This window comes from Tursiops truncatus, chromosome 2, assembly GCF_011762595.2.
Source record: "Tursiops truncatus isolate mTurTru1 chromosome 2, mTurTru1.mat.Y, whole genome shotgun sequence".
NCBI lineage: Eukaryota > Metazoa > Chordata > Mammalia > Artiodactyla > Delphinidae > Tursiops > Tursiops truncatus.
This window is the reverse complement of record NC_047035.1, coordinates 94,644,234-94,668,604: the sequence shown is the minus strand read 5'-3', so window position 1 is coordinate 94,668,604 and position 24,371 is coordinate 94,644,234. Positions and strand designations below refer to the sequence as shown.

Sequence of the window (24,371 nt, the reverse complement as noted above, 5' to 3'; positions counted from 1 at the left end):
CATAACAACATGATTAAAAGAAATTGAGCATTAGGTCAGCGACATCCTCAAGAACTCAGTTTTGTTCCTTCATGCCTAGCACTGGGCTTGGAATGACAGGTGTGGCCAGTGTTTCCTGACTGAATAAAATAAATGAATTTTTACAATCAGATACCTAGGGCTGACAATCTTGGGGTCATCTGGCCAAACAACCTCATTTTAAAGATGAGCAAACTAGAAATCCTGAGGGATTCAAAAGCAAGCAAGCTAAACGAGCCAAAATATGCTGCATCTCACTGTTTCCCTTTTTGTTCCTTTCCTAGGAATGTGTTAGAAAAGTGATTCTAAGTATTCTAATAAAATGACTGTGGGCTCCTAAAGAAGTGATAGGGTAAAAAGGTGCCTAGGACTAGGAAGAAGAGACTGGCAAAGGTAAATGAGGTTGGACACAACTATTTTTCTAAGCCTAATATACTTTTGGTCAGGCCAATTAATTAATCAATTTAATCTGCTGAAAAATAAATCTGAAGGAATTCTCAGAAAAAGAAACATGAGCTGCATGAAAATGTTACAAACCAAGGGAGACCGCACCTGACTAACTTAAATCTCCACAGGCTTATTTCCTGTTCAAGTATGACCTCCTGGGATAAGCTTTACTGCAGTGTTCATTACCAGATGACTTTTGGTTTTAAGAGAAGCCAAGGGCAAGTTGGAAATATGATTCTTAACTAAACATAAAAAAAACCAAAAACCAGAACAAAAATCCCCCTGCGGCTGTTTCTCATTTGTTTGTAATCAGAATGCGGGCTTGCAGAGGAAACACACCAATTTCTGTAAGCAAAAATGTAACGACCCAGTCACGTCCTCAAAACAAACCAACATACAAACTTCACAGCCGGATCCAGCTGTGCTGCGCAGGAGCCAGGAATTTATTCTAAGAGCAGATAGATCAAAACGGCGAACGCAAGACAAGCCAGATTTCAATCAAAAAGAAAAGGGTGTGCCCCACTTTTTTTTTTTCTCTTTTTCTTCTTTGCAACTTTCACCCAGCAGAAACCTTTGAAGGAGTCTTGGTGAAAAAAACCTTTTCAGACGCTAGTCCCCAGAGCTACACCTTGGTGGGGTGGAAAGGGTAGGCACCGCGAGCTCGCACGGTCGCGGCCCGCGCAGGCTCCAGCCGGGAGGGGAAGGGTCCGGTCCCGAACCCGGCAAGGCCGGGCCCCCGAGTGATTCATCAGCAACTCGGGATTCGCGCGCCTCCACCGCGGGCAACGCCCAGCGCGTCCCACGGCTCCTACCCCGGCCCGTTAGCCCCGAAGCAGACCCCAGCGTCCCCTCGCTCCCCGAGAGGGACTGGTAGGAAAAGAGCTCACAGCCTGGCAGTTGGAAGGCAACCTCTCCCGCCTCAGCCACCATGGCCGGTGCGACTCCCTGCCCGCGCCCGCAGACGTACTTCCTGGAAAGCACGGGCTTGGCTTACCTGACTGGAGCCCACTAGGGCCACCGACCTCCTTCACAGACCCACAGGGACGGCCTGCCGCTCAGTTCCCAGTACCCGCCCGTCTGCCTGCTGCCGCCTCCCAAGGAGTTGTCTGAAACACCGCCGGCAGCTCCCCCAACTCGACGGCCCTGGTTCCACTCCGCCGCCTATGCGCGTGCGCACTCCCTGGTCGCGGGGCATCCTGGGAGTTGTAGTTCGAGCGAGGAGGGCGCGGCTCAGCGCAGACCCTGGTCTTTTCTACGTGCAGGACTTTGGAAGTGGCTGCGGATACCAAGCCTTACACCAGCCTGAGAAAACGTAATTTACTAGTGGAAATATCTACCTTGCACCCTTTGGGAGCTATAAACAGCAGCTAGAGGCTCCTTAGTATAGATTTCCTCTTTACTTTGACTTTTAGTCCAGAGGGACGCAAGGCAGAACTTGTGTTGTACCCTTCGTTGCTAATGTGAGGACATAACATCGAGACCTTTAAACTTGTCGTGAAAAAATGATAGAAAAGGAAACAGGCCAACCACGAGAGTGACGTAAATCAGGCGGATGTCACCTCAAGCGCATAGTGGCCCTAGTGATTTCCTTAGGTTTGCAACCAGGGGTGATGTCGCCGCGATCAGTTTCCACCCCATCCCATCTTTGCATTCCAGCTTCAAGCTGCACAACAGGCAGTGGAACTGGGCTGATGTAAGTGGGAGAAAAAAGTAGAAGCGCTGCTTAAAGGGGGGAACTGGGGCAGGTGGGCACTCTGAAGGCGAAGAGGAAGACAGCGGGAATACTTCAGATGGCAGCTCTAGGGTGGCCTATGAAATGGCTGCCTTTTGTCCAGGGCTCTGAGGATAGGGGACAGCCACGGCCTTGCATTCATTCCTTTAATCACTCACTGGTAATTTTCCTGGCCTGCTCTTCAGGAATAAACCATTCCCCGGGGTAATGCTCAGCTTTGATACGCCTTCTCAAAGAATACAGCCAGATAGAGGATTGAAGTGCCTGCTTGAGACACATTCCAGCTACACCCAGTGTGGGAGCTGACTAATTGTTAAGCCTCCCCTGGCATTTACTTCTTCCCCTCAGAGCAGGGAGCACCCCAGGTAAACACCCTGGAATTTCATGCAATTAACATCCACTAATTCTAGCAATGAAGATCACTGATGATTTGGAGTTCTTCAGGAAAAAGAAAGAAAGAAAGAGGAAAAAAAGGAAAAAAAAAACCTCCAAAATCCAAATACACTTAGAAGGCAATTAACATTAAATTTTGTGCCATTGCATCTTATTTTCTATAGCATCTTCGTGGGAATCAATTTCTCAAATATTCTTGGAGATAATAGCTGAGAGCAATTTCCTACAGAATTCAGAATTCAGGTTCAACTAATATTTATTGAATATTTAACCCACGCCAAGAACTGTGCCAGCACTCCCTTTATAATATCTCATCCAATCCTCTAAATAACCCTGCAAAGAATATATTAGTATCCTCCATTTCTACAGATGAGAAAACTAAGACCCAGAAAAGTTAAGTAATCTGTGCAAGGTCACACAGCCAGTAACTGGAGATCTAGAAATGAAGTACAAGTAGCCTGACTTAAATTCTAGCATGCTTTCCACTGTTGATCAGATTGTCTCCTAAATTTCATCAAATTCTTTAAAGTAAGATCATCTGTGACCATGTCCAAGGTTCATTAAAAAAAAATTCTCTAACACAGTCCAGGGAGATGGTGTTCTGACTGGATGAGCTGAATATCTGGATTAATTTGGTAGTTCTGTATTTCATTATAAGTTAATATATAGGTGTTATGCTAACTGGCAAGTCTCTTGTGAGTTCCTACACCTCTGGGGAAACTGACAAAATAGAGTTCCTGAAAAAGCAAAGCAGAGAACCATGGTTATCCAGATATGGTTTATTTTAAGAAGGACTTTCCTTTACAGCAATATGGCTTCTTCTGCTTTGCTCTTTAAGAAGCAGAGAGGGCTTTTAATTCAATGTCTGACTGATTTAAACTATGACACATTTCCTCCCTGACCTTCCAATATGGGGTATTAGGCATACATTAAATTTTTCTTTTTTAGCTCTTTAAGTTTTTCCTAACAAATGTCTTCATCTTATTCTAATTCTTTTTTCTAAAATAAAGTGATGTGATGATGGATTCTTTCCTTTTCTTCAGACAAGTGTTATCATATTGTAATCACAAGACTCACAAATATGAATCGCCTAAACCCATATACATTAAACACCACATATGGTAGCAGACGTATTAAGAATAACATCCTAGTATTGGATAAAACTGTAAAAAAATAGAACCTTCCTCACTGCTTTCTCTCTCTAACTACAATCTATTCTGTATACCAGTGCCAGAATGACCTTTTTAAAATAAATCAGATCATGTCACCCTCCTGCTCCAGACCACTTAGGGCTTCCCAACACATTTCCTTTGGAAAGGAAAGGAAATTCCTTTACAATTAAATCCACCCCCACCAGTCCTTACATGAAAATTTTTATTTCCCACCACACATACACTCTTTTGCTCTACTCCAGTCACAGGGGCCTCCCTGAGGTTTCTCAATCCTGCCAAATATTTTCTCACTTCAAGTTCTTTCTACCTCATAGGAGAATGCTTTCCTCCCAAATACTCGTGGCTCACGCCCTCATTTTCATGAAGGTTCTGTTCAAATGTCACCTCTGAAAGGTCTTCTCTGATCCTCTTACCCTTTCTCTTTACTTGCTTTGTCTTCTTAGCACCTGTCACTCCCTAACATCTTGCTTTATTTACTCATGTAAGCTTAAGGAGTTTGCATCATTTACCCCTCTCTCCCTAGCATCTGCAGCAATGCTTGACATACAATAGGTATTCAATAAATATTTGTAAATAAATGAATAACTTTCCCTCCCCTCCTGCGCATGAGTGGGATACAGATCCACAAGGTTCATGGTAAATGCCAGCCAAGGTCCTGATGCAGCTATAAACAGCAGCTGTGAGAGGGTTTGGCTCCACAGGACAAGATCCAGTGAAACTCGTCCTGAAGTGGAGACAGAGCTCTCTTAAAAGGACTACACTTTATGGGTTGCCAGTATTAGCTTACGGTTAGAAAAAGCAGAGTTCTAGAAGAGGGAAAAAAAGGCAAAACCTCAAAATTATATTTACATAAATACGTGAAAAGGTTAATCCACTAAATGCCTGTGGTGGATTGCGATATTGTTCCCAACTATTTGCTCTCCCATAGAGGAAAAGACTACCTTACCCACTGTTATATGACTTGCAGTGCCTCTCTGTAGATATTTTCAGGCTTCTTTTCCTTCTTTCTTCACAAAAATACTGTCATATTGTAATCGCAAAGCTTACAAACATGAATTTGCTTTGGCCAATAAAATGAATTGAAGCGACAATACGACAGCTTTGAGTGGAGGCTTTAACAGTGCCATTTCCTACTCGTGTGCTTACTCTTTCCTTCTACCAAGAGAATGGCATGTCCCAAATAGAGTCTTGTCCTTCTGCCTGGGTTTTAGAACGAGAAGTCACATGGAATCAGAGCCTCGGCTGAACACAGGTGCTGATGTGTAATGCGAGCAAGAAGTAAACAGAGATTTAGGTTTGTTTGTTACTATAGACTGACCTAGCAAAGCTGACTACTGCAGTGCCTATTCCATGACAGGCGATCCTCTGAAATAAAAGTGGTCTGGCACCCCTCCCCCACACATTTAATCCCACTTCAAGTAATGGAAAACAGTTTGTTTAAGTTCAACATAGTAAAGAGAACATATCTGAGACTGTTAGGTAAAATATTTGAATAAGGAACAGAGTACACATCCTGTTAGTTTTCAGGGTTTTGTCAGAGTGAAAGTGATTGACAAAATGACACTGTGACTTTACTTAATGTATTACAAGCCCTAAGTTGTGTTATATTTAAACTTCCTGCCAGAGTAACTCATAAAGCGTGTCACACTGAATCATCATTTGCAAATTAATGCCAGCAGCAATTTTCTTGTTATCAAAAGTTCCTTTAGGAAATAGTTTCCTTGATATACTGAAGTGTTTTTTTTTTTTATGTGTTTTATAGGAGAACTGAGAAAACTTAAGCTAAAGACATCAAGTTGTAACTAAAAGGTAAGGATTTCATTCCTGGGAGCTTGGAGTTGGTTAAAGCAGTGGGAGGGAGGAATCAGAGAAGACAAACACCATAGCTGGGGTGCACAATTTTATAGAAAGGATTCAGGCAAAGCCTTTAGCTTGAACTATCTTGCCCTAGCACCCCATCTCTGCTTGTTAGAAGCTTCCTCATGTTTCATTGCCCGTCTCAAATGCCTGTTTCTGACTCAAACTTCCCTAAGGCCATCAGCTGGAATTGATTTTGCCATTCCTCATATTTTCACACCCTACTGTGCCTCCGCTGAAGGTGCATTAAATGCATATTTCAGCTAAATGCCAAAGGGCTGAGAATTTAAATTTTCAGCTGAAGCCAAGGCTGCTCACAGATATCACTATCAAAAAAATAAACTTCTGGATACACAAATAAACTTAAATTTTGATGCCAAAATTTAAATTATTGTTTTAATATTATTTAAAATGTTAGTGCTAAAATAGTAAAGTTTAACATAGTATAACATAGGAACAATAATTTCCCAGTTCTGTGAGCTGTTAGACTCTCCTACAGTCACTGGAGAGCCAGATTTCAGCAGAGGCGAGTGGATGAACAGAGCCATGTCCTAAATGGAACTAAATAAGAATTAAATTCTGGTTTTAAATTATACATGCTAGGTACACCAAAGATTTCTATAAAGAATAATAGTATGGGCTTCCCTGGTGGCACAGTGGTTGAGAGTCCGTCTGCCGATGCAGGGGATGCGGGTTCGTGCCCCGGTCTGGGAGGATCCCACATGCCGCGGAGCGGCTGGGCCCGTGGGCCATGGCCGCTAAGCCTGTGCGTCCGGGGCCTGTGCTCCGCGGCGGGAGAGGCCACAGCAGTGAGAGGCCCGCTACCACCAAAAAAAAAAAAAAAAAAAGAATAATAGTATGATGTAATCTCTACTTATCTTTCCTTGTATTATTATTTTAAAATTTTAAGCATATATTGACTAAAAAAGATATTGTTGTTCCTCCTAAGTTATCTAACTAATGCACCCTCTTTATATTTGTAGCAACTGTCAACCTATTTCCCTACTTATCTACTTGAAAGTCCTTAATACTTTTTAATAATTTTTGAATTAATTTATTTTTAATCAATGTTGAAGACAAAAGAAACCTTTCACAGTCAGCATTACAGCATTTTACTTATCCAATTAGCAATATACATTTATATTTGATAGAATTTCAAGAAATAAATAACAGATTTTTCACTCAATCTAGAATACCTGCCTATATCTGAAAATCAATGTTCATAAAATAATAGCAAATTTAAATGACATACTTTGTTCTTATCAGTGACACTGTTGACTGATTATATATAAGAATTACCTTTAAAAATACCTACCACCAACCATGCCAAAGTTTAAGGATGATGGGAATAATATTGAAGTAGGCATTCCAAAAGCTGAGGCCCAAAGCCCAGGACAAATAACAGATTTTTGGACAAATATCAAGACTCTTTGTCTACTGTCACGGAAGCTAGAGTTGGCTTTTAGGCAGACACATTCTACTTCTTACAGTTAAGCTTTTCGTCAACACCAAAGTCTTTATCCACACAGATGGCAATTAACTCACATTTTTCCCATTCTATCTTTTGTAGTTGACTTTTTGGATTAAAAGTAGAAAACTAGAGACTTCCCTGGTGGCATTGTGAATAAGAATCCGCCTGCCAATGCAGGGGACATGGGTTCGATCCCTGGTTCAGGAAGATCCCACATGCCACGGAGCAACTAAGCCCACACACCACAACTACTGAGCCTGTGCTCTAGAGCCAGCGAGCCACAACTACTGAGCCCGTGTGCCACAACTACTTAAGCCCGCGCGCCTAGAGCCCGAGCTCCGCAACAAGAGAAGCCGCCGCAATGAGAAGCCCGTGCACAGCAACGAAGAGTAGCCCCCGCTTGCCATGTGCAGCAGCCAAGACCCAACGCAGCCAAAAATAAATACATAAATTTATGTATATATATATATATAAAAAAGTAGAAAACTACTATTGTTTCTATTCAATTTCATCTGATTAGATACAGGCTTGGATTTTGGCCTATCCAGATAGTTTTGAACCTCTCGAAGTATTCCTTATCTCTCCCAGTGCCCATTAGTTAAAGACTCAGTCTGTATTCTATGGGTATCACATCCAAATTACTGATGAACTGCTAACCAAAACTCATCAAGGAAAGACCAGTGTAGTGGCTAAGCCCTCCTGGTTGAAATTCTTCCATTCATCAACCTTTACTTATGATCATGAGTCAAAAAAAAAAAAAAAAAACTGTTTAAACCAGTCATTTAACTATTTAGTTAAACTGTTATACAGCCCACATTTCTCAAGGGTGTTGAGATTTTCTCAAATGTCTTGATGAAATCCAAACACAGTACGTTCTTTTGACTGTACTCTCATGATTTCCTATCATTTAATATAAGTGCATCTGTGCTACCTGTTAGAGATCACTGCTTCACTTCTAAGGGCTTACAAACCACTAAAGTGGAAATACTTTTCTAAAATTTTGCTCAGGATTGATAAGTTCAGTGGTCTACAATTTGGAGACCTCCCCCACCTCCACCTGGCCTCCACCACCACGCCTTTTGAGTCATGCATTGATTTTCCTACATCATCTCCCTTCTTAGGTTGGTTGGGCCAAAGCACAGCCCCGCCTCATTCAAGCTCATGTACATCTAGTTCCTACAGAGGCCCTGTGATATGTGGGATACTTGCAGGAAGCTGTGGGCATCTGATTGTGTTCCCTGACTGGTGGGCTGGGAAGTGAGCTGTTAGCTGAGGCAGGGAGGGTGTGGGGCACCACTTCTTACAGCCCCAGAGAAAGGCTGAATGATCAAACTGAGAGAGGGTGGTCCATAACAGAGTCAAGTCTAATAGACAACAGACCCAAAGTCAAGGAGTCACTGCTCAAAGCCAGATTGCCAAATCCAAAGGAGGGCACCCAGAAAGCAGGGCAAGTACAAGCAAGTTGAAACATCAGGGAATTCATGAGGAGCTAAATGAGAGGGTGGGTCAGGAGTAACTTCTGAGTCAGCTGTATCTAATTTATATTTGATTCTTGGAGTGATGGGGGAGGGCCTGTCTGCCAGAAGGGAATGGACAGTGGAAACACAAAAATGAGTAAGATTCAGTCCTCCTTAAATTCCTGACATTGTCAGCATTAAACGGAGAACTTTGTTGCTGTTAATATCCATGGATATTAATTTAGGTTAGAATTTAGGATACTAATACCTAAGTGCCTTCTGTATGCCAGGCACTGCTCTAAGTATTTTTACACATGAATCCTCATAATAGTCCTACTGTGAAGTACGACTGTGATTCCTATTTCAGAGGTGAAGAGACTGAAGCTAGGTAATTTGCAGAATTTCACACAACTAACAGAAGTGAGATCTGAACTGGGCAAGTCTGACCCCAAAGTGCACACCTGTAACTCCCATTCATTACAGCCTCATAGACTGAGAGTCTGACCCCAAAGTGCACACCTGTAACTCCCATTCATTACAGCCTCATAGACTGAGAGAATTCTTCAAAGAAAATAATTACTTTACCTCCTTGACCATGAAAAGGTGTGAGACAGAAAATATAGAAATTAGATACAGGCCTTCTATGCTTCTTCTTGGACCTCATCATCAGTCTAAATGACAGAGTTCGGGCAGAGTTCAGCAGGGTGGCAGAAAGAGTAGGTTTTCTTGTTTTTCCAGGACAAGCCTTTACAATGTAACTTTATTTTTAGTGTTCCCTGTTTTGAATCCCAGCATAGCTTACAAAAAATTTAATTCCAAAGTTAATATAAAAAATTCAAGGTAAAACACTTAACCCATTTGGGGTTAAGTATATCTGTATTCTTGCTCTCATTTATTCTAACAAATGTTAACTGTTTAGCTGAATGTGTGTGTGTCTGTGTGTGTATTTTCGTTTTAATAAGGAGGTCTTGTTTCTCCTCTGGCTACTTCTGGCTGTCTGTCTACTTCTTATCTTCCTCATAATAAAGGCACTCTATGGTCCTTTCTAGCAAATGTACTTTTCTAATATGAGAACATGGTGCCAATCATTTATTTTAAAGAGACAATGTGTCTTAAAATTATCTAGATTAAATCAGTCTTTACTTTCATTTTAAAAGAAAAGTTTATTATTCCTAATGTTCTGTACACTTTCACTTGGAAACTTCATTCCAGACACAAATGAATACATTACATCTTTGAAAGCAGAAAGATCTTGATTAATTAAAACAGTATACCTTTACCTTAGCATTAGGTCAGGCTGGCAAATTCCAAAAGGTCAAACACTGCACCTATCTGTGCCGACTGGGATCCTTATTAATTATCATGGTAAAAGTATTTCACGTTTCATACATTTTGCTTTTTTACACATTTATTTCCCACATAATGTTCAATTTCACATTTAAAAGGCAAATTAATCTTTAATTTCCTAATGAATATAATCAAAGTTTCAAAATGAAAAATGAAACTATGTGGATTTATCAATAACTGCTTAGCCAGATAAATGTTGCCAATATAAGTTTAAATAGCTTACAAAGTATTATTTCCTTTGTTCTCTTCAAAACAATACAGGTACACATAAGGTCACACATTACAGGCATCTGAACTGGTAAGATATTACACATTGGTGGCATGCAAGTATTTTACATTTTTAAATGCAGTGAAAAATGCTGCTTATTTGTTTTCTTTAACTAGATGAAACAGAATTAAGATAAAGTTTTAATTAAAATATAAATATTATTCCATGAATATAGTGGGGTTTTTTTAAAACCAAAGTGGCAGAGATGAGAATTTTAGTTCTGAATAATTTCTTTCTTAACTAAAGATTGTCACTGGCAAAATTTGGTACTAAAATAAAATTTCCTTAAAAAGTACATTTTCTACCCATCTCATTTCACCATATGGCCAATTCTTATCTATCCACATTTAGATTATCCATGGGAAAGTTTTAATCCTGGACCAGCTTCTCCCAATCACACAGTGTACTTCTGATTCTGATTGGCTTCTGTTATCCAGACAATATGTGCTCAGTCACACACAGACAGACACAGACAGACACACACACACACACACTCTCTCTCTCTCTCTCACTCTCTCTCTCTCTCTCTCTCTCCCCCTGAATAAAAACCTATGAAAAACATGCCATGTTTACTGTGTTCAGTTTCTTTCTTTGCATTTCCTCCTCTCTTTCTCCACCATGAGAAATAAAATATGAGGAGAAAATATCATACATTTTAAAATGTCAAAAAGGCTGCTCCTCAAGAACTATTCTGAAAACAGTAAAAACCGCTGCAGAGGAACAAATAACTCTGTGGATTGTTCAGACCTCTTCCTCTGAACAAAGCCTATGGAGGAGAGATGGAGCCACAAGGGAGGCATTGCGCACCCGCACCCACGTTCAGAGGCAATGGAAACATTTAGAATCACAGGATTGTAACATCTGGGGGCTGGAAGGGACCTTAGAGAGCATCTAACTCACTTCATTTTACAAATGAAATGAAGACAAGATAGATGGAAAGACCTGCCCAAAGAAACACATAGCTGACATACAAATCAGTACTATTTTCCAAAAATATCACTTGGTGGAAAATTGAGCATAATTCTTGAGGGGTTGGAGGATAATTCAATTCAAGCAACATTTATTAAGCACCTATTATACACAAGGCACCTTACTAGATGTTACTGAAGATGCAAAGATTGATGAGACAGTCCCTGCTTCCCAGTGCTTATGAAAGTTCCTTGAGGCTATGTTTCAATATCTTTCTTAGCAGAAAATAATACTGACCAGGACTAAGGTTGCTGGTGATAACAAAGCAGCTGATGCCCAGGAGAGCTGATCTCACAAGTAACACTTCCCTTCACCATCAGGGCTCGAGCCTCTTACACAGCTGTTGGGGCCCTAAGGACAGTCTTCTTTCCTAGGCCTCCAATCACACCTCAAATCTTAGCCTACCCCACCCCCTGAGTAGTGACAAAGCTGACAGGAGGGCAGCAGTGCGCCAGACCCTCCTCTCAACTCCTAATCACTGTTTGCTTTCCCCTTAGTGTCTCTGCAAGGGTCCTGATCACATCCCAGGGTACTGTCAAAGTGGCCCAGGAAAATGCCCACCCACATACTTCACTGGTATATCTAACACCCACTACGCCCATCAACCACTTCTCCCACCTCTATGTGGAAAGTAAGATAATTCCAGTCCCCTACATCATACCCATGTTTTAATTCCTCACATTCAAAAAGGCGTGAGAGATGTAATTGTTGGTTAGAATAAAATGGATTCAAGAGGCAGTGGAAAACATTAGTGAATAGATAATAAAAATGATCTCCCACTTTTGTATAGCCCTTTCCAGTATAGTGTTTTCATCCCATTATCTAATTATATTCTCACCACAAGTCTGTGAGGTAGTTAGTGAAGTTTATTCCCATTATAGTATAGCTGAAGAACCTAAGGCTTGAGAGACTAAGCGGCTTGCCCCAAAGTCTCCCAGCTAAGAAAGTATGGAGCCAAGTGTCCAAGTTTCTTGACTCCAAATCCAGTGCTCTTCCCCCTATATAGTCTATAATTGTCAGGCAATTGAATGAATTGCCCATGATCATATACCTGCTAAGTGTTGGTGATGGGATTAAGAGTCAGCCTCCAAACCTGTTAGTATGGTGCCCTTCCACCATACCAACTAGCAGAGCCAATGTGCTCAGAATGACTACCATGGAAGATGTCAGAGAAAAGTCTAGTCTCCTTCACCCTCTCCCAAGTCAATGATGCATCACAAAACTGGGATAACCTCTGGTACGTGTACAACCTTCCTAGCATAGTGCCCAGAGGCAGGTTATAAATTCGAACCTTGCAACTCCTCCATCCATCTAATGAATGTTTAATTATAGCTGTTAGGGGAAGATGGGAAAGAGGTAAGCTGAGCAGAGCTTACTCCTACCCTTAAGCAAATCAAAACCTTTAATTTCCATCTTCCTTCCCCACAGCACTTAGCCCCTCCACTCTACTAAACTCCTGAACCACAAAACAAAATTCCATCTGACCTAGAGTTGGGAGCAAGGACAATGAATACGTCCTTAAGGTTCTGGGTACTTTTCTCTCTCCAGCTTGTTACCAGGGGGCCTGATCATGTGATTTTCATCCAGAGGGCTCACCTGAGGCTCCCAAGCATTCTCACACTTTTCCTTTGCGTGTGTCTCAATCCTTGAGCATTGACGATGGCATGGTGAGTGGTGGGGATATTTTACATGAGGAGCAATAAGGGGAAACTGCTACTGGAAGGCAGAGCTAAAATATTTCTTCTTAGTTCTCTATTCATTAAAATGAAAATCGCCGTCATTGCTTCATTAGTGGAACAGAGGAAGGAAGCTTCAGAATCATGACTTAAAACCCAACTCCAGAAACAGTTCCACCGAGTACAGGTAACATAGCACAGAACAAAGTATTCACAGCTTACTGCCCCCTGCCCGTTTTTGCTTATGCAATCAATACTTGAGCTAACGATGGTATCCGCTTTTCAATAAGGCACTCTACCCCAAAACCCAGAAACACTGATCAAATTATATGAATCCAGAGTTCTTTCACTTCCTGTCTCCTTCACAGGGCCTAGAAGAGGGCTAAGTACATCATGCCCACAAAAAAAGGAAAATATCCCCAAACTCTTTTGTAAATTTTAAAGGGCTATCTTACATTTAAAACATGTTGATGCTTAAACTGGTTTCACGTTTGACTGTCTGAAATATTCTCACAGTAGTTATTCAGAACACACTGGTTTCCCTAATGCTGGTGACCTGCCAGGGGCCACCTTTCTGTCTGGAAGAGAAGCAGCTGTTCTTTTGGTATGATGTGCCAGGCTTCCCTTAGGGAAATTGTTTTGAGGAGTATAGGCATTGGGATGCTTTCTCAGTTTTTAAATGGAGATGGGCTTTTACTGTAAGATGAACTGCATGCTCTAAGATGGGTGAGTTGCATGAGCCCCTCCAGGTTGGTGATTCTCTACCTAACCTAGGCCCGCAGCAACTCTGAGAAGGAAAGGGGAGAGGGACTGGGAGACAGCATCTCCCTTCAATCAGGAGTCCAGCTTTGGCCAAACACCTCCTTACAGTATTTGGCGATATTTATGTACAAAATATTTATATACAATATATCCTACAAAGATGGAAGGAAGGGGCTTAATCATGTGGATGAAGATGAAAGTGCTTTCACCCATACACTTCAGGCATATGGAGAGATTTGGTGCTGGAACAATGAAATGATTTCCAGGCTTCTGATATTCATTCCCTAAGCGTTATCTTCCATACATGCTGGGAAATTTGGTGGTTGGTGACATAAGCCACAAACTCTAGAGAGTGATTTCACATTTCACCTGGGCCTGAAGCAACTCTAAAAAGGACAAGGGAAGTGGGTCTGGGGAGAGAGTATCTCCCTTCAATCAGTGGTCCAGATGCAGTCAAATACCCAGTTAGATATCTGGATATTTGGCAACATGCACACACACACACATACGCGCGCGCGCACGTACTTACATTATGCCCTACCGAGATGAAAGGAAGGGATTTAATCATGCTGATGAGGATAAAAGTTTCCCTTATACACTTCTGGCAGATGGGGAGATGTAGTGCTGAACTAATTATATGATCTCTCTAGACTTCCAAAATGTATCTCCTAAAAGTCATCTTCCACATATGCTGTGATGGGTGTTGGTGATAGGAGCCTGCGAGTCCAGGTGAGTGATTTTAGACTTAGGGTGGGCCTGTACAAGTCTAAAAGGGGAAAGAAGGTAGTCTGGGGAGAGATGATCTCCTTTCAATCAACTGTCCAGATGTTGCCAAATATCTTGATATAATATTTGGCAAAATGCATACATATAAAAATATTTTATATACATTATGCCTCACCACGATGGATGGTAAGGGATTAATCATGCTCAGGATCACGAAAGAGCTTCTACTTACACACACTTGGCAGATAGGGAAATGAAGTCCTAGGCTAATTAAATGATTTATAAGCTCCCCAAAATGTAAGTTTATCTTCTAATAGTTATATGAATACTCATGGAAATGTCACCTTTCGACCTACTACAAAAACACAGGTAATGATAAGATAAACTGATTAATAATAAATATTTGATTTAACACTCTATATACATGTGACCCAACTATTTTATAAGCTAAAAACAGTGCTAAATTTTGACAATATCCCATTATCTTGCTTTAATACTATCGATAACTGCAGCACAGTCACTATCAAGTCCTGATTTTTTTTCTTGCTTTCTGACACGGTTTGCCAAGAATTGCTTTAGCCCCCGGTCCACAGCACCTCGGGGCTGCAGGGAACACTCCGTAGGATCCAAGATTTCTTAGGGGTGAAGGCAAGAAAGAGAGTAAATGAGAAAAAAAAGGAAAAAGCCTTACTTAGAGGGGCATGTCAGCGACTCTGCACTTAAACATATTTGCAACACATCTAAAGGGATAGGAGAAAGACAACTAAGAGATGTGTCTTCCCTGGCAACATGGTAACCAAAACATGTATACAAAAAGGAGAAGAAGAAGAGGGAGAGGGAGGGGGAGAGAGAAAGGGAGAGGGAGAGGAAGAAGAGGAAGAAGAAGGAGGAGAAGAACTGTATACATTTTACCCAGTGGTGTGCTGCTGAATGTTTATTAACCAGCAAACTGGGGGTAGGGGAGATGGGGTGAAAGCCCTGATTTGTAATCTTTGCTAATTTCCATGGTATAAATACTCCCACCAACAAGAAGTACTGAACTTCTGAGTTGGGAAGAACTACTGAGTTGGGCAGAGATGTTTAAGACCACATCATGATACAGTATTTCTGCCATACAGACACAGTAAGTGCAAATACTCTCAGGAGTATGAAAAATAGTAAAGTGTATTTTTGAGTATTACTTTTGTTTTTTAACATAATTTATTTAATTGTAAGTGCATGTCATTTACTTTTTAATAATGGTTGTGTTTCACAACCAGTTTGCAAAATTCTTGATAATTTAATAATGAGTAAGCCTGTGAGCTGACTCTAACATACCACACCTAAATGAGTAAGAGGGAAAGAAAAAATCAGACTGAAAACTGTCCAGTAGTAGTTGCTACATAGATAGATAGATGATAGATAGATAGGGAGATGCAGTAGAAAGCTAGTTAAAGGATTTTTAGGGTTTCCAAAATTCAACATGCTCTGCTCATTATTCCCTCAAAAAGTATAAAATATTCTTATGTCTCAAAGGATTTTATTTTGTTTTCTTCTATTTTCTTTTCCAAAGGATTTTAGAGATAGAGATGTGGGCACTTATAATACAGGTAAATGTTCAATTTTATAAGGGCTTTCCATCCTAAACAGTTTCCACGTGCTTTATAAACTAACTAGAATAATATATGAATTGTTTTTTCATTTATTTGTTTTACTGCTATAAGCAACTCAGGAACACTCAATTACTTAGTAAATTCTGGATTGGGCCCACCTTCTGCCTGAGTCAGCAACTTCTTTAGATCCAGTTGTCACCAGGACAAAGGATGTCACCTTTACAAGGCTCAGAATTATAAGGAAAAGAAGAAAAGAGAAAGAGTTGGAAGGAAAGGAGGTGGGGAAGGGAGGCAGAGGTGCCTAAGGCAATGTCAGAGGGTCACCAAGTCCAGCCTCAGGCACTGACAGTTGTGAACTGGTGTCAAAGGCTGCAGTCATATGTTTCCTTAGCTTAATATCGCACTGGTGCACTGCTAGACGAAAAGATTCATGCATCTACCATGCAATCATCTCAATTGTACTTTCATAGGCTTTGTCCTTGGGATGACAAACATCTGGATAAACGATAATTCACATTTTTTCCTGATGTTTGAAAATGTCTGGATGGATCATGCCATGTGGACAAAATCTGTATAATTAACTTCAATGTTCACATTTCATCCTGTGATCTTGTTGCCCTAAAGACAAAGCAATAAATGCTTCTAAAATTTGCCAAAATAATGCAATCATGTGTAACAGACAACCTTAAGGTGTGATTATTATCGTTTTATTTAGGAATGTACTATTTTAAAAGCTTCCCTCTTGCTAAAATTTAAAAATTTGCCATCATGGCTGGAAAACTTTAAAACATCTTTGTAAAAAGTTATCCACAGAGTGATGTTAAAGATCGAATTACGTGGAATAATCAGTAAAAGTAGGCATGCTAATTCATTTTGCTACTTGTGAGTCTGGTTTGAAGCTATTTTTGTGGGTGAAAGAATATTTCATACCTATTTGCTAAAGCTATGCTTACGTATCTTAATGCTGTCTTCTTTTTATGAAGATGACACCACTGATCTTCAACCAGTAGGGCATGTGCATTTAGCGATTTTTCTGGAACTAAGGGAGAATTTGTGTTACGTTGGTCACATTTTTTCACCCAGTGAAAGATTGGCAATACTAACTTCGTATGTGGTCAGCAGAACACTTCTGATGTATTTAGCCTAACTCAAAGCTATGCATGTAAACAGAGATAGGCCTCTATCTTAATCACAGTTACAAACACATTTATATACTAAGTTCCTTTCCTTTAAAAAAAAAAGTTCATGTAAGAAAGCAAGACCACCCAATATGAAAGTCACTAAACCATTTTCAATTGTCACCCACTAAGATCTGCATAAGTCCATTGGTGCAAGTTGCCAGAGGTGCCCATGAGCAAATAAAACAATCGTATATGTTTAAAAATCCAAGACAAATACGTAGTGCTAAAAAAGAATAACAATTAAATTATTAGTTGTGTGGTTAACGGAAATGAACAACCTTTGATAAAATGGTCCCAATGGAGAAGGAGAAGAGCTTTTGTTTTGAAATTGCCACCATGGTGAAATTGCCACTTCCTCTTGTTGTGGAAGTTTATCTTCGGTCTCCTTCAACTCGCTTTTTACGAACTAGGTGAGAAAGAAAGGTTTAAAAAGACAAAATGAAGGCATATTCCTTGAACTTCAGACAAACAACAATAATCACACAGAATAGCAATCTCACACATTTGAGAACACAGTTATCAAAAATTTCAACATTTAATTACCCGTGGCAATAAATGGAAATGACAGACTAGTCCAGGGCCTTTTGTAATTTACTTTCAAATAAAGCTAAGTCTGATAGTTGGGGACTTGAATGTTAGAGCTCTCCCATTTCTATGGAGTAGAAGGTCCAGAACAAACCCACGAAACAGTGAACTTCTAAATATTTTCATGTTTACTTATCCACAACACATCTTCTCAGCTTCTGTGTAACTCAGTCACCAACTGGCTATAACTAACTCCCCAGGATGACACATTCACAATTCTGATTTTGGATTGAAAACCAAGAGGAGCTGCAAACAGAAATTTAAAGTTTCTAAATCTGTTTTAAATGGAAACTTCGAAGTATCAACCTCCAAGGAAGGTAGGATTCAGATGGCTAGCAAACTCAAGAGATTAAGCGTCCTTTAATCTGGTACTTAGTATCAAAGAAGCTGCCCTGACTGCCTTCCCAGTTTCTGCAACCCTCTTCTTCCCCCTTTCACCTCCCCACCTGCAGGCTCTTCTGGTGGATAGGAAGAGGGCTGCTCCAATCTTCCTGGATTTGGCAAAAAAAAAAAAAAAAAAAAGGTGCCCTGGCTATGGCCGTGCCTCAACTTCCCACTTTAAATAGCCCAGCCTGCTCCTGCTCGGCTGCAGAAAATTCAACAAAAGCTGTTGTCCACAGCTGCCGCTCCTGGCCTCAGGACTGCCTCTCCATTTCCTTCAGACCTCTTGTTTTGCCTTTTTTCTTTGCTCTCCGTGTTGTTCAGATGAGGACCCATGTGTTTTCCCAGGAATCTTCCAACTGCTGCTCTAATCATTCCCCAAAGCCCTGTTTGCTGGGCTGCCCCCTGAGCCTCACTCTTTGCACCTTGGAGGCAAGCATTGTCATATGCCTGGCCAGCCTCTGGGTGCCATACACTGCACCTTTGCTGGGCCTCAGGGTCTTGGGCAGCAAACTGGACACTAACATGTACCTGCCCCCTTCCGGTTCTAACCCTTAACTTCCATCTTGTCCACCATCTGAACCCTCTCCATGGCCAGCACTATACTTGGTGGGACACCTTGTCCAGTTTCCCTGTCCAAGGTCTGGCATTCTGTCCCTGAACCTCAAACTGGGGACTGAGCTCTGTTATTGGTAGACTGCTTGCCAACTGGACTATCTGCACCTAGATGGTCTTGCTCCACACTGCTTCAGGTGGCTGGGACGTCCCCAGAACAAGCCTTCCCAATCAGTCCCATTCTTCTTTGCTGTGGTCGACCAGGACATGCCCCACCTCATTCTAACAGAAGTCCTCAGCAAAGAGTGGGTAGCAGGAAAGATTCAACAGAGGCTAACTGAAAAAGCTACTTCTGAGCTTAACCTTTAAAAAACATAGCTCTGTTAGGTCATTTCACATGTAAATCACCAATAACCATATTTAAACCCAAGTACAAAAGCACAGTCAGGAGTCAAACATAAGTGAATTAGGAATTTCCATGTCACTGTGTCCATCTTGTGGTGTAGATAACAGAGGGTGATTACATGTAAGAAGTAAGTAAAGGAGAAGTAAATGCACAAAGGAAATCAAGCAAAAATCAAAGCCTGTCTGGAAAAAAAAGAACAGTTCCTCTTGAAAGAATGCTACAATAAAACTTAAACACTGTGAAGATGATGAGGATTCCTATGACCATGTAATAATGTGCTTCTGATGAAGGGCTGACACCAAAGGCCAGTGGAAAGGTATCTGTGAGATGTTGTATCTGAAGTGGAGAAATGAATGGTCATCCTGCTCTTCTAATTGCTAACAGCACATATTGTGGCTGCATTACCCAGGTCATTATTCTTTGTGATGGCGGCTGCCACTCTTGTTCGTGGTCCTTGCTTGGTAAACTGATATCCAAACTTGAGGATCCTTGAATTCTCCTCGAGCATCTGGGCAATTTCCATCTCTACGGCTGTTCCCAACTGCTGTCTCTGATTGCACGTGTGGACACATACAGAGAATGGCCAAGAAGGAAGAGGAAACAGTTACTCGCATGGGAAAGATGCATGGCTATTTGTTGGACAAAAAGGCAAAAGTCTCAAATTGAAAGGGACAAAATCACTTGATTTTCTCTCATACAGTTATTTGAGACCTGTTCCTTGTGGAGAAGCAAAATCTAACAGACAGCTGAATCTGCTGGCATGTTAAACTGAAAAGACTAAGCAAATTATTTATGAAGGAAAAGGCAATTCCAGATGTAAAATTAAAGCAAAACTAATACTTGGTGTTTCCAATTACCCCAGTATCTGCTGTTTGAACAAAGGGTATTATTTTTTAATAGTGACACTGTCTTATAGCAATCAATTCAATTACAGAATTTTCTACTCTGGGGTCCATATCCAAAAATAACTGAAGATGGGCCATTCTCTCCCAGCAGTCTCACTAGGAGATCCTCAAGAGGCTTTATTAAAGTGGTTTGAACTGTAGCTAGTTGAATTATCGAACACTGAAGGGGTTATTGGACTACAGGAAAATCCCCTAAGTTTTTTGAGTTGGTGGAAAGAGGTTTTTGTCTGTTTGCTTTTTAAGTTGAGACATAGAATAATAATTTAAAAAGTAGAGTTAAAAAATGGGGCATGTACATTTAGGATTTTACAGTTAAATTTAAGGAACATAGTATATTGTTTCATACTATATTCATTAATTTTTTTAGAAAGTATAAAGAAAAGACAAACAGAAAAAGTATATAAAATATAAAAGCTCCCTTTCCCCAGTACTCCCACTCCCCATACAGAAAGCCAGTTCGGCATGTAGTCTTTGAAACATTTTCTGTGCATTCATACGTCTACATGATCACATGTACATCTACGCTTTTTTTCACATAAATGGGTCACACTAGCATATTGTTCTGAAACATGTTTTTATTCTTCATTTAACATTAAGAACATCTTTTCATGTAGGTAAGTATGTTTCCCTCATCCTTGTAAACAATTGTGCAGCACTGTATTGTAGTAAGTGATCATAATTTATTTAGCTTTGCTCTACTGACTGCTACATTCCTTTCCATTCTTATTCCAAACTATGCTATGGTGAACTTCCCTTGCACACAAAGTATGTCCTGGGGCATTTCTGCCAGTGTGCCTGTAGGGCAAATTATAGCTGGGCCCAAGAGGAAGCATGTTTCAAATTTTGATAAATTACTGACTTACCCTCAAAGGTTGTGACAATTTTTACTCCTGCTGATAGTGTTGGAGAGCTAGTGTTCCCTACTTTAGCCAACATGGGATATTATGAATCTTTTTCACCTTTTTCAATCTAAGGGGTAAAAATTTATTTCACTTGTATTTATTTAATTAATTTGCATTTCTCAAATTATGACTAAGAACAATTAATTTTCTTTTGCATTTGTATTTCTTTGTTTGGAAACTACCAACCTCTATCATTTGTATATTTTTCTACCAGCTTGTGGTCCCTGTTTTTAAAATTTATATATTAGGAAATTAGCCCTTTGTCAAACATGCTAAAAAGACTTTGCTCAGTTTGTCTTTTGACTTTCTGATTAAGACCTTTTTTCATTTTCATACAGTCAAATTTATTAGTCTCTTAGATTTTATGTCCTTTTGAGGAAGCCTCTCTACTTCTCATTTCTTCCATTTGTTTTATGATTTCTTTTATTTTAGTATTTAAATCTTCATTTTACCTGGAATGAATTCTAGTAGAAGAATTAAGATACAGCCCCAACCTAATTTTGTTCCAAAATGCTAGTGAGTCACAACATTGTAAATCAACTATTCGCCAATAGAAATTTTAAAAAAAATGCTAGTGAGTAGACCCACCATCTTTTACTTCATTCTTTCCCCGCTGAGTTGAAATACTACCTTGCTGCAAAATTCTCAGGTGTACCTGGGTGTGTTTCTGGACCCTATAGCTTTGCCAAGTCTATGTCTGTGCCTGAATCATGCAATTTTGATTAAATATATTAAATATATATATACACACACCTTTTAAATATATTAAAATGTGTAATACATTAAAAGATATATTTAAATACATATATTTTAAATTTGGGAAATTTAAGTATTGGGCAGATGAAGAAGAAAAGTTAATGGAGGCATTTTTGTGTTCTAGGCAAGTTCTAAGGTTTAACTCTGTTCCTCTTCTTTCTTTTCATCCAGCAACCTGTCAAACGAGTCTCTCCCCAAGAAATGAACAAAATGTGACATTTCAAGTCAGAAAATAACAATTCTGGGTATCCAAAGTATAGAGGTTACTGTTCTCAGCAGTGTAGGGCCATGGGAGCGAGAGGCAGCAAAAAGGTAAGTGATACTGACCTCAAAGTTTCATGAGCAACTTTAGTTCATGACACACTTTCAAACAACAGGGCTGTATTAGAGATTGAGACTTGAGCTAAGGTCGGGGCTGCCATAGTTATGGCTTACGCCCCCGGGGTGGGCCAAAGGTGCTATCCAAGGGCAGAAGGAGCTCAAGATGGATGTAGCTGACTGAAGGGGATGACATAACACCCCTCTATTTCCCCTCACAAATCTTAGGCATTTGGAGTCTTAGATTTGCGTAATATACAGCTTGAGCATGCTGTGGTGATAAAAGGATATAAGAGCCAAAGAAAATTATATTGGGAGGAGGGCATATAAAAGAAGGAGAGAAAGTAATATAGCATGGAGCATCTTTCTTTCTTAGCCTGAGTCTTTTTTTTTTTTTTTGATTTGAGATCTTTTGTGTTGTATAAACCCAGGGCAACAAATGGGCACCAAAATTTCTTATAATTTGGATGTTTCTCTTTTTAATTTTAGGTCACTAAATACAAAGAAAAAGAAACAAAAGTTAAGCACATAGTCCTTCAGATCACCTTTTTTGTGACCTTTTTTCTCTACTCAAATTTATTTAGCAGTTACCCATTTCATTAATATGCATCACTGATTGCTCTTCTCACAGGGGCACCTGATTAAATCATCACTTGTTTACCTGGAGCTTAGTTATGGCAGCTCACGCCAGTGCTGGATTCTCAGCAGGCCTTCATTTTGGTGCAGCTGCCTGCTGCAATGATGCTAAATTGGTCTCAGCTGCTGGCCCTTCCGGAGGAAACTGTCTTAGAGATTATTTTATTTCAAACCCTTCACTGTACAGATAAGGAAACTGAGGTCTACTTCTAACAGTCTATAAGTCAATGAAGAAAATATGGATGGAAGAGAAGTTTTGAGTCTGAATTTCCTTTATTGGAATAAAGCAAATAATTTTTCCAGTTGCTTTAGAACTTAACACTCTTTCTTATCATAAGTAAAGAGAAGCCATTTCAGAGGCATATTGCGAGTTGAAAAATTACACAAATCCACCCCTAGATGACTGAGGACGGGAGATGAGGTTTGATCCTTCAGAGGGATTCAAGAGGGCAGATTTTATATTTCAGGGTCTTCTTCACATGCATTCTAAAAAGCTACTCTATTCTAAATTTTCAGGACTTCAGCTCATTTAATAGGTATAAGGTTGCTAGATTTAGTAAATAAAAATACAGGACACACAACTAAATTTGAATTTCAATAAATAACAAATAATTTTTTAGTATAAGTATGTCACAAATGTTTCATGGGACATACTTGTACTAAAAATAATTCACTGTTTATCTGAAATTCAAATTTAACTGTATTTTATCTGGCAACCCTAACTAGGTAGTATCTTACAAGGAACTGGTAACAAATTACCTGGAACATTATTTCAGATATGGGGTTTCACAATGGCCTGAACCAACACAGAAAGTTAAACATACTTTGGAATGAGGTATCCAATTCTGTCTTAGCACTCCCGGAAATATTTACGAAGAGTCCTCATAACTTCCTCCTGACACTAGCCTATTTGATATATATCCCTGAGCTATCACTTCTTTTCACTCACTTAATATTTCCCTCTCTTGTTTTCCTACTCTCCCACTCCCTAATTTACTAGCAGCTGGACACATTAGGATACACAGGAGCAAGCTTCCTAAGTGTGTACAGCCACGTGTGCACATTCCCAGGGATTCACTCCACATCTCTGCAAGGGAAAGCTGTTTTGATAATGCATCCCTTCTAGGGAGGGTGAGAGTGAGGGAGTACCTGTCTCCTGGTGGGATTCCCCTGCTCCCCCGGCAACAAGGCTCAGGAGGAGTCTAGGGACAGAGGACCTGCACTGAAACAGCCCACTTGTTCTGGTTAGAAAAAAAAAAGGAGAGTAGAGGGCTTCCCTGGTGGCGCAATGGTTGAGAGTCCGCCTGCCGATGCAGGGGACACGGGTTCGTGCCCCAGTCCGGGAAGATCCCACATGCCGCAGAGCGGCTGGGCTCGTGAGCCATGGCTGCTGAGCCTGCGCGTCCGGAGCCTGTGCTCCGCAATGGGAGAGGCCACAACAGTGAGAGGCCCGCGTACTGCAGGAAAAAAAAAAAAAAAAAAAAAAAAGGAGAGTAGAACTATTCATGTGATCTTCTGGGGGTCTCCAGGCTTAGGCAATAGTCTTGGGTGGGACCCTGGGGCTTCATTACATCTTGGAGGGTCTAGACCAGGGATTTTCCTAGACATGCAGGGGTCACTCACTTCCCCTACTGCCCGTCCCGTCACCCCACAGGAGAATGCTCACAGCACAAGTCTCCTTGCTTTCTCCTCTTTCTGGTCCATTCCAAGGCCCTTTATTCCAACTATACAGTGTCTAGACCTCGCAGATTCACTGAATCCCACTGCAGACACGTCCCTGTAGCCAAAGGGGAAGGGCACAGCATCATGCTGAGAACTGAGAGTTGCTGTCTGAGAGCAGCAACCAGCTGAAACCAGTA

General features: G+C 40.6%; 2 protein-coding genes across 13 annotated transcripts in view; both read right to left on the bottom strand.

Moving 5' to 3' along the window:
- The window catches only part of TMOD3 (tropomodulin 3), an 84,766-nt gene extending 83,138 nt beyond the window's left edge, over window positions 1–1,628 (bottom strand). For all 4 annotated transcript variants that reach the window (XM_073801013.1, XM_019932889.3, XM_019932888.3 and 1 more), the window contains exon 1: window positions 1,460–1,628. The gene's annotated coding sequence lies outside the window, so the exon portion shown is untranslated. The remainder of the gene's footprint in view (window positions 1–1,459) is intronic.
- A 4,403-nt stretch (window positions 1,629–6,031) lies between these two features.
- Window positions 6,032–24,371, bottom strand: part of TMOD2 (tropomodulin 2) — a 57,945-nt gene continuing 39,605 nt past the window's right edge. For 3 of the 9 annotated variants that reach the window (XM_073801007.1, XM_073801006.1, XM_073801008.1), the window contains 2 exons: window positions 17,347–17,474; window positions 6,048–6,440 (listed from right to left, as the gene is read on the bottom strand). In XM_073801007.1, coding sequence (XP_073657108.1) covers window positions 6,137–6,440; window positions 17,347–17,474 — 432 coding nt within the window. In that variant the 3' untranslated portion in view covers window positions 6,048–6,136. Of the gene's footprint in view, window positions 6,441–9,685; window positions 17,475–19,400; window positions 19,546–22,537; window positions 22,645–24,371 lie in introns of those variants that run through there. The other 6 variants (XM_073801012.1, XM_073801011.1, XM_019932882.3 and 3 more) reach the window with 5 other exon arrangements.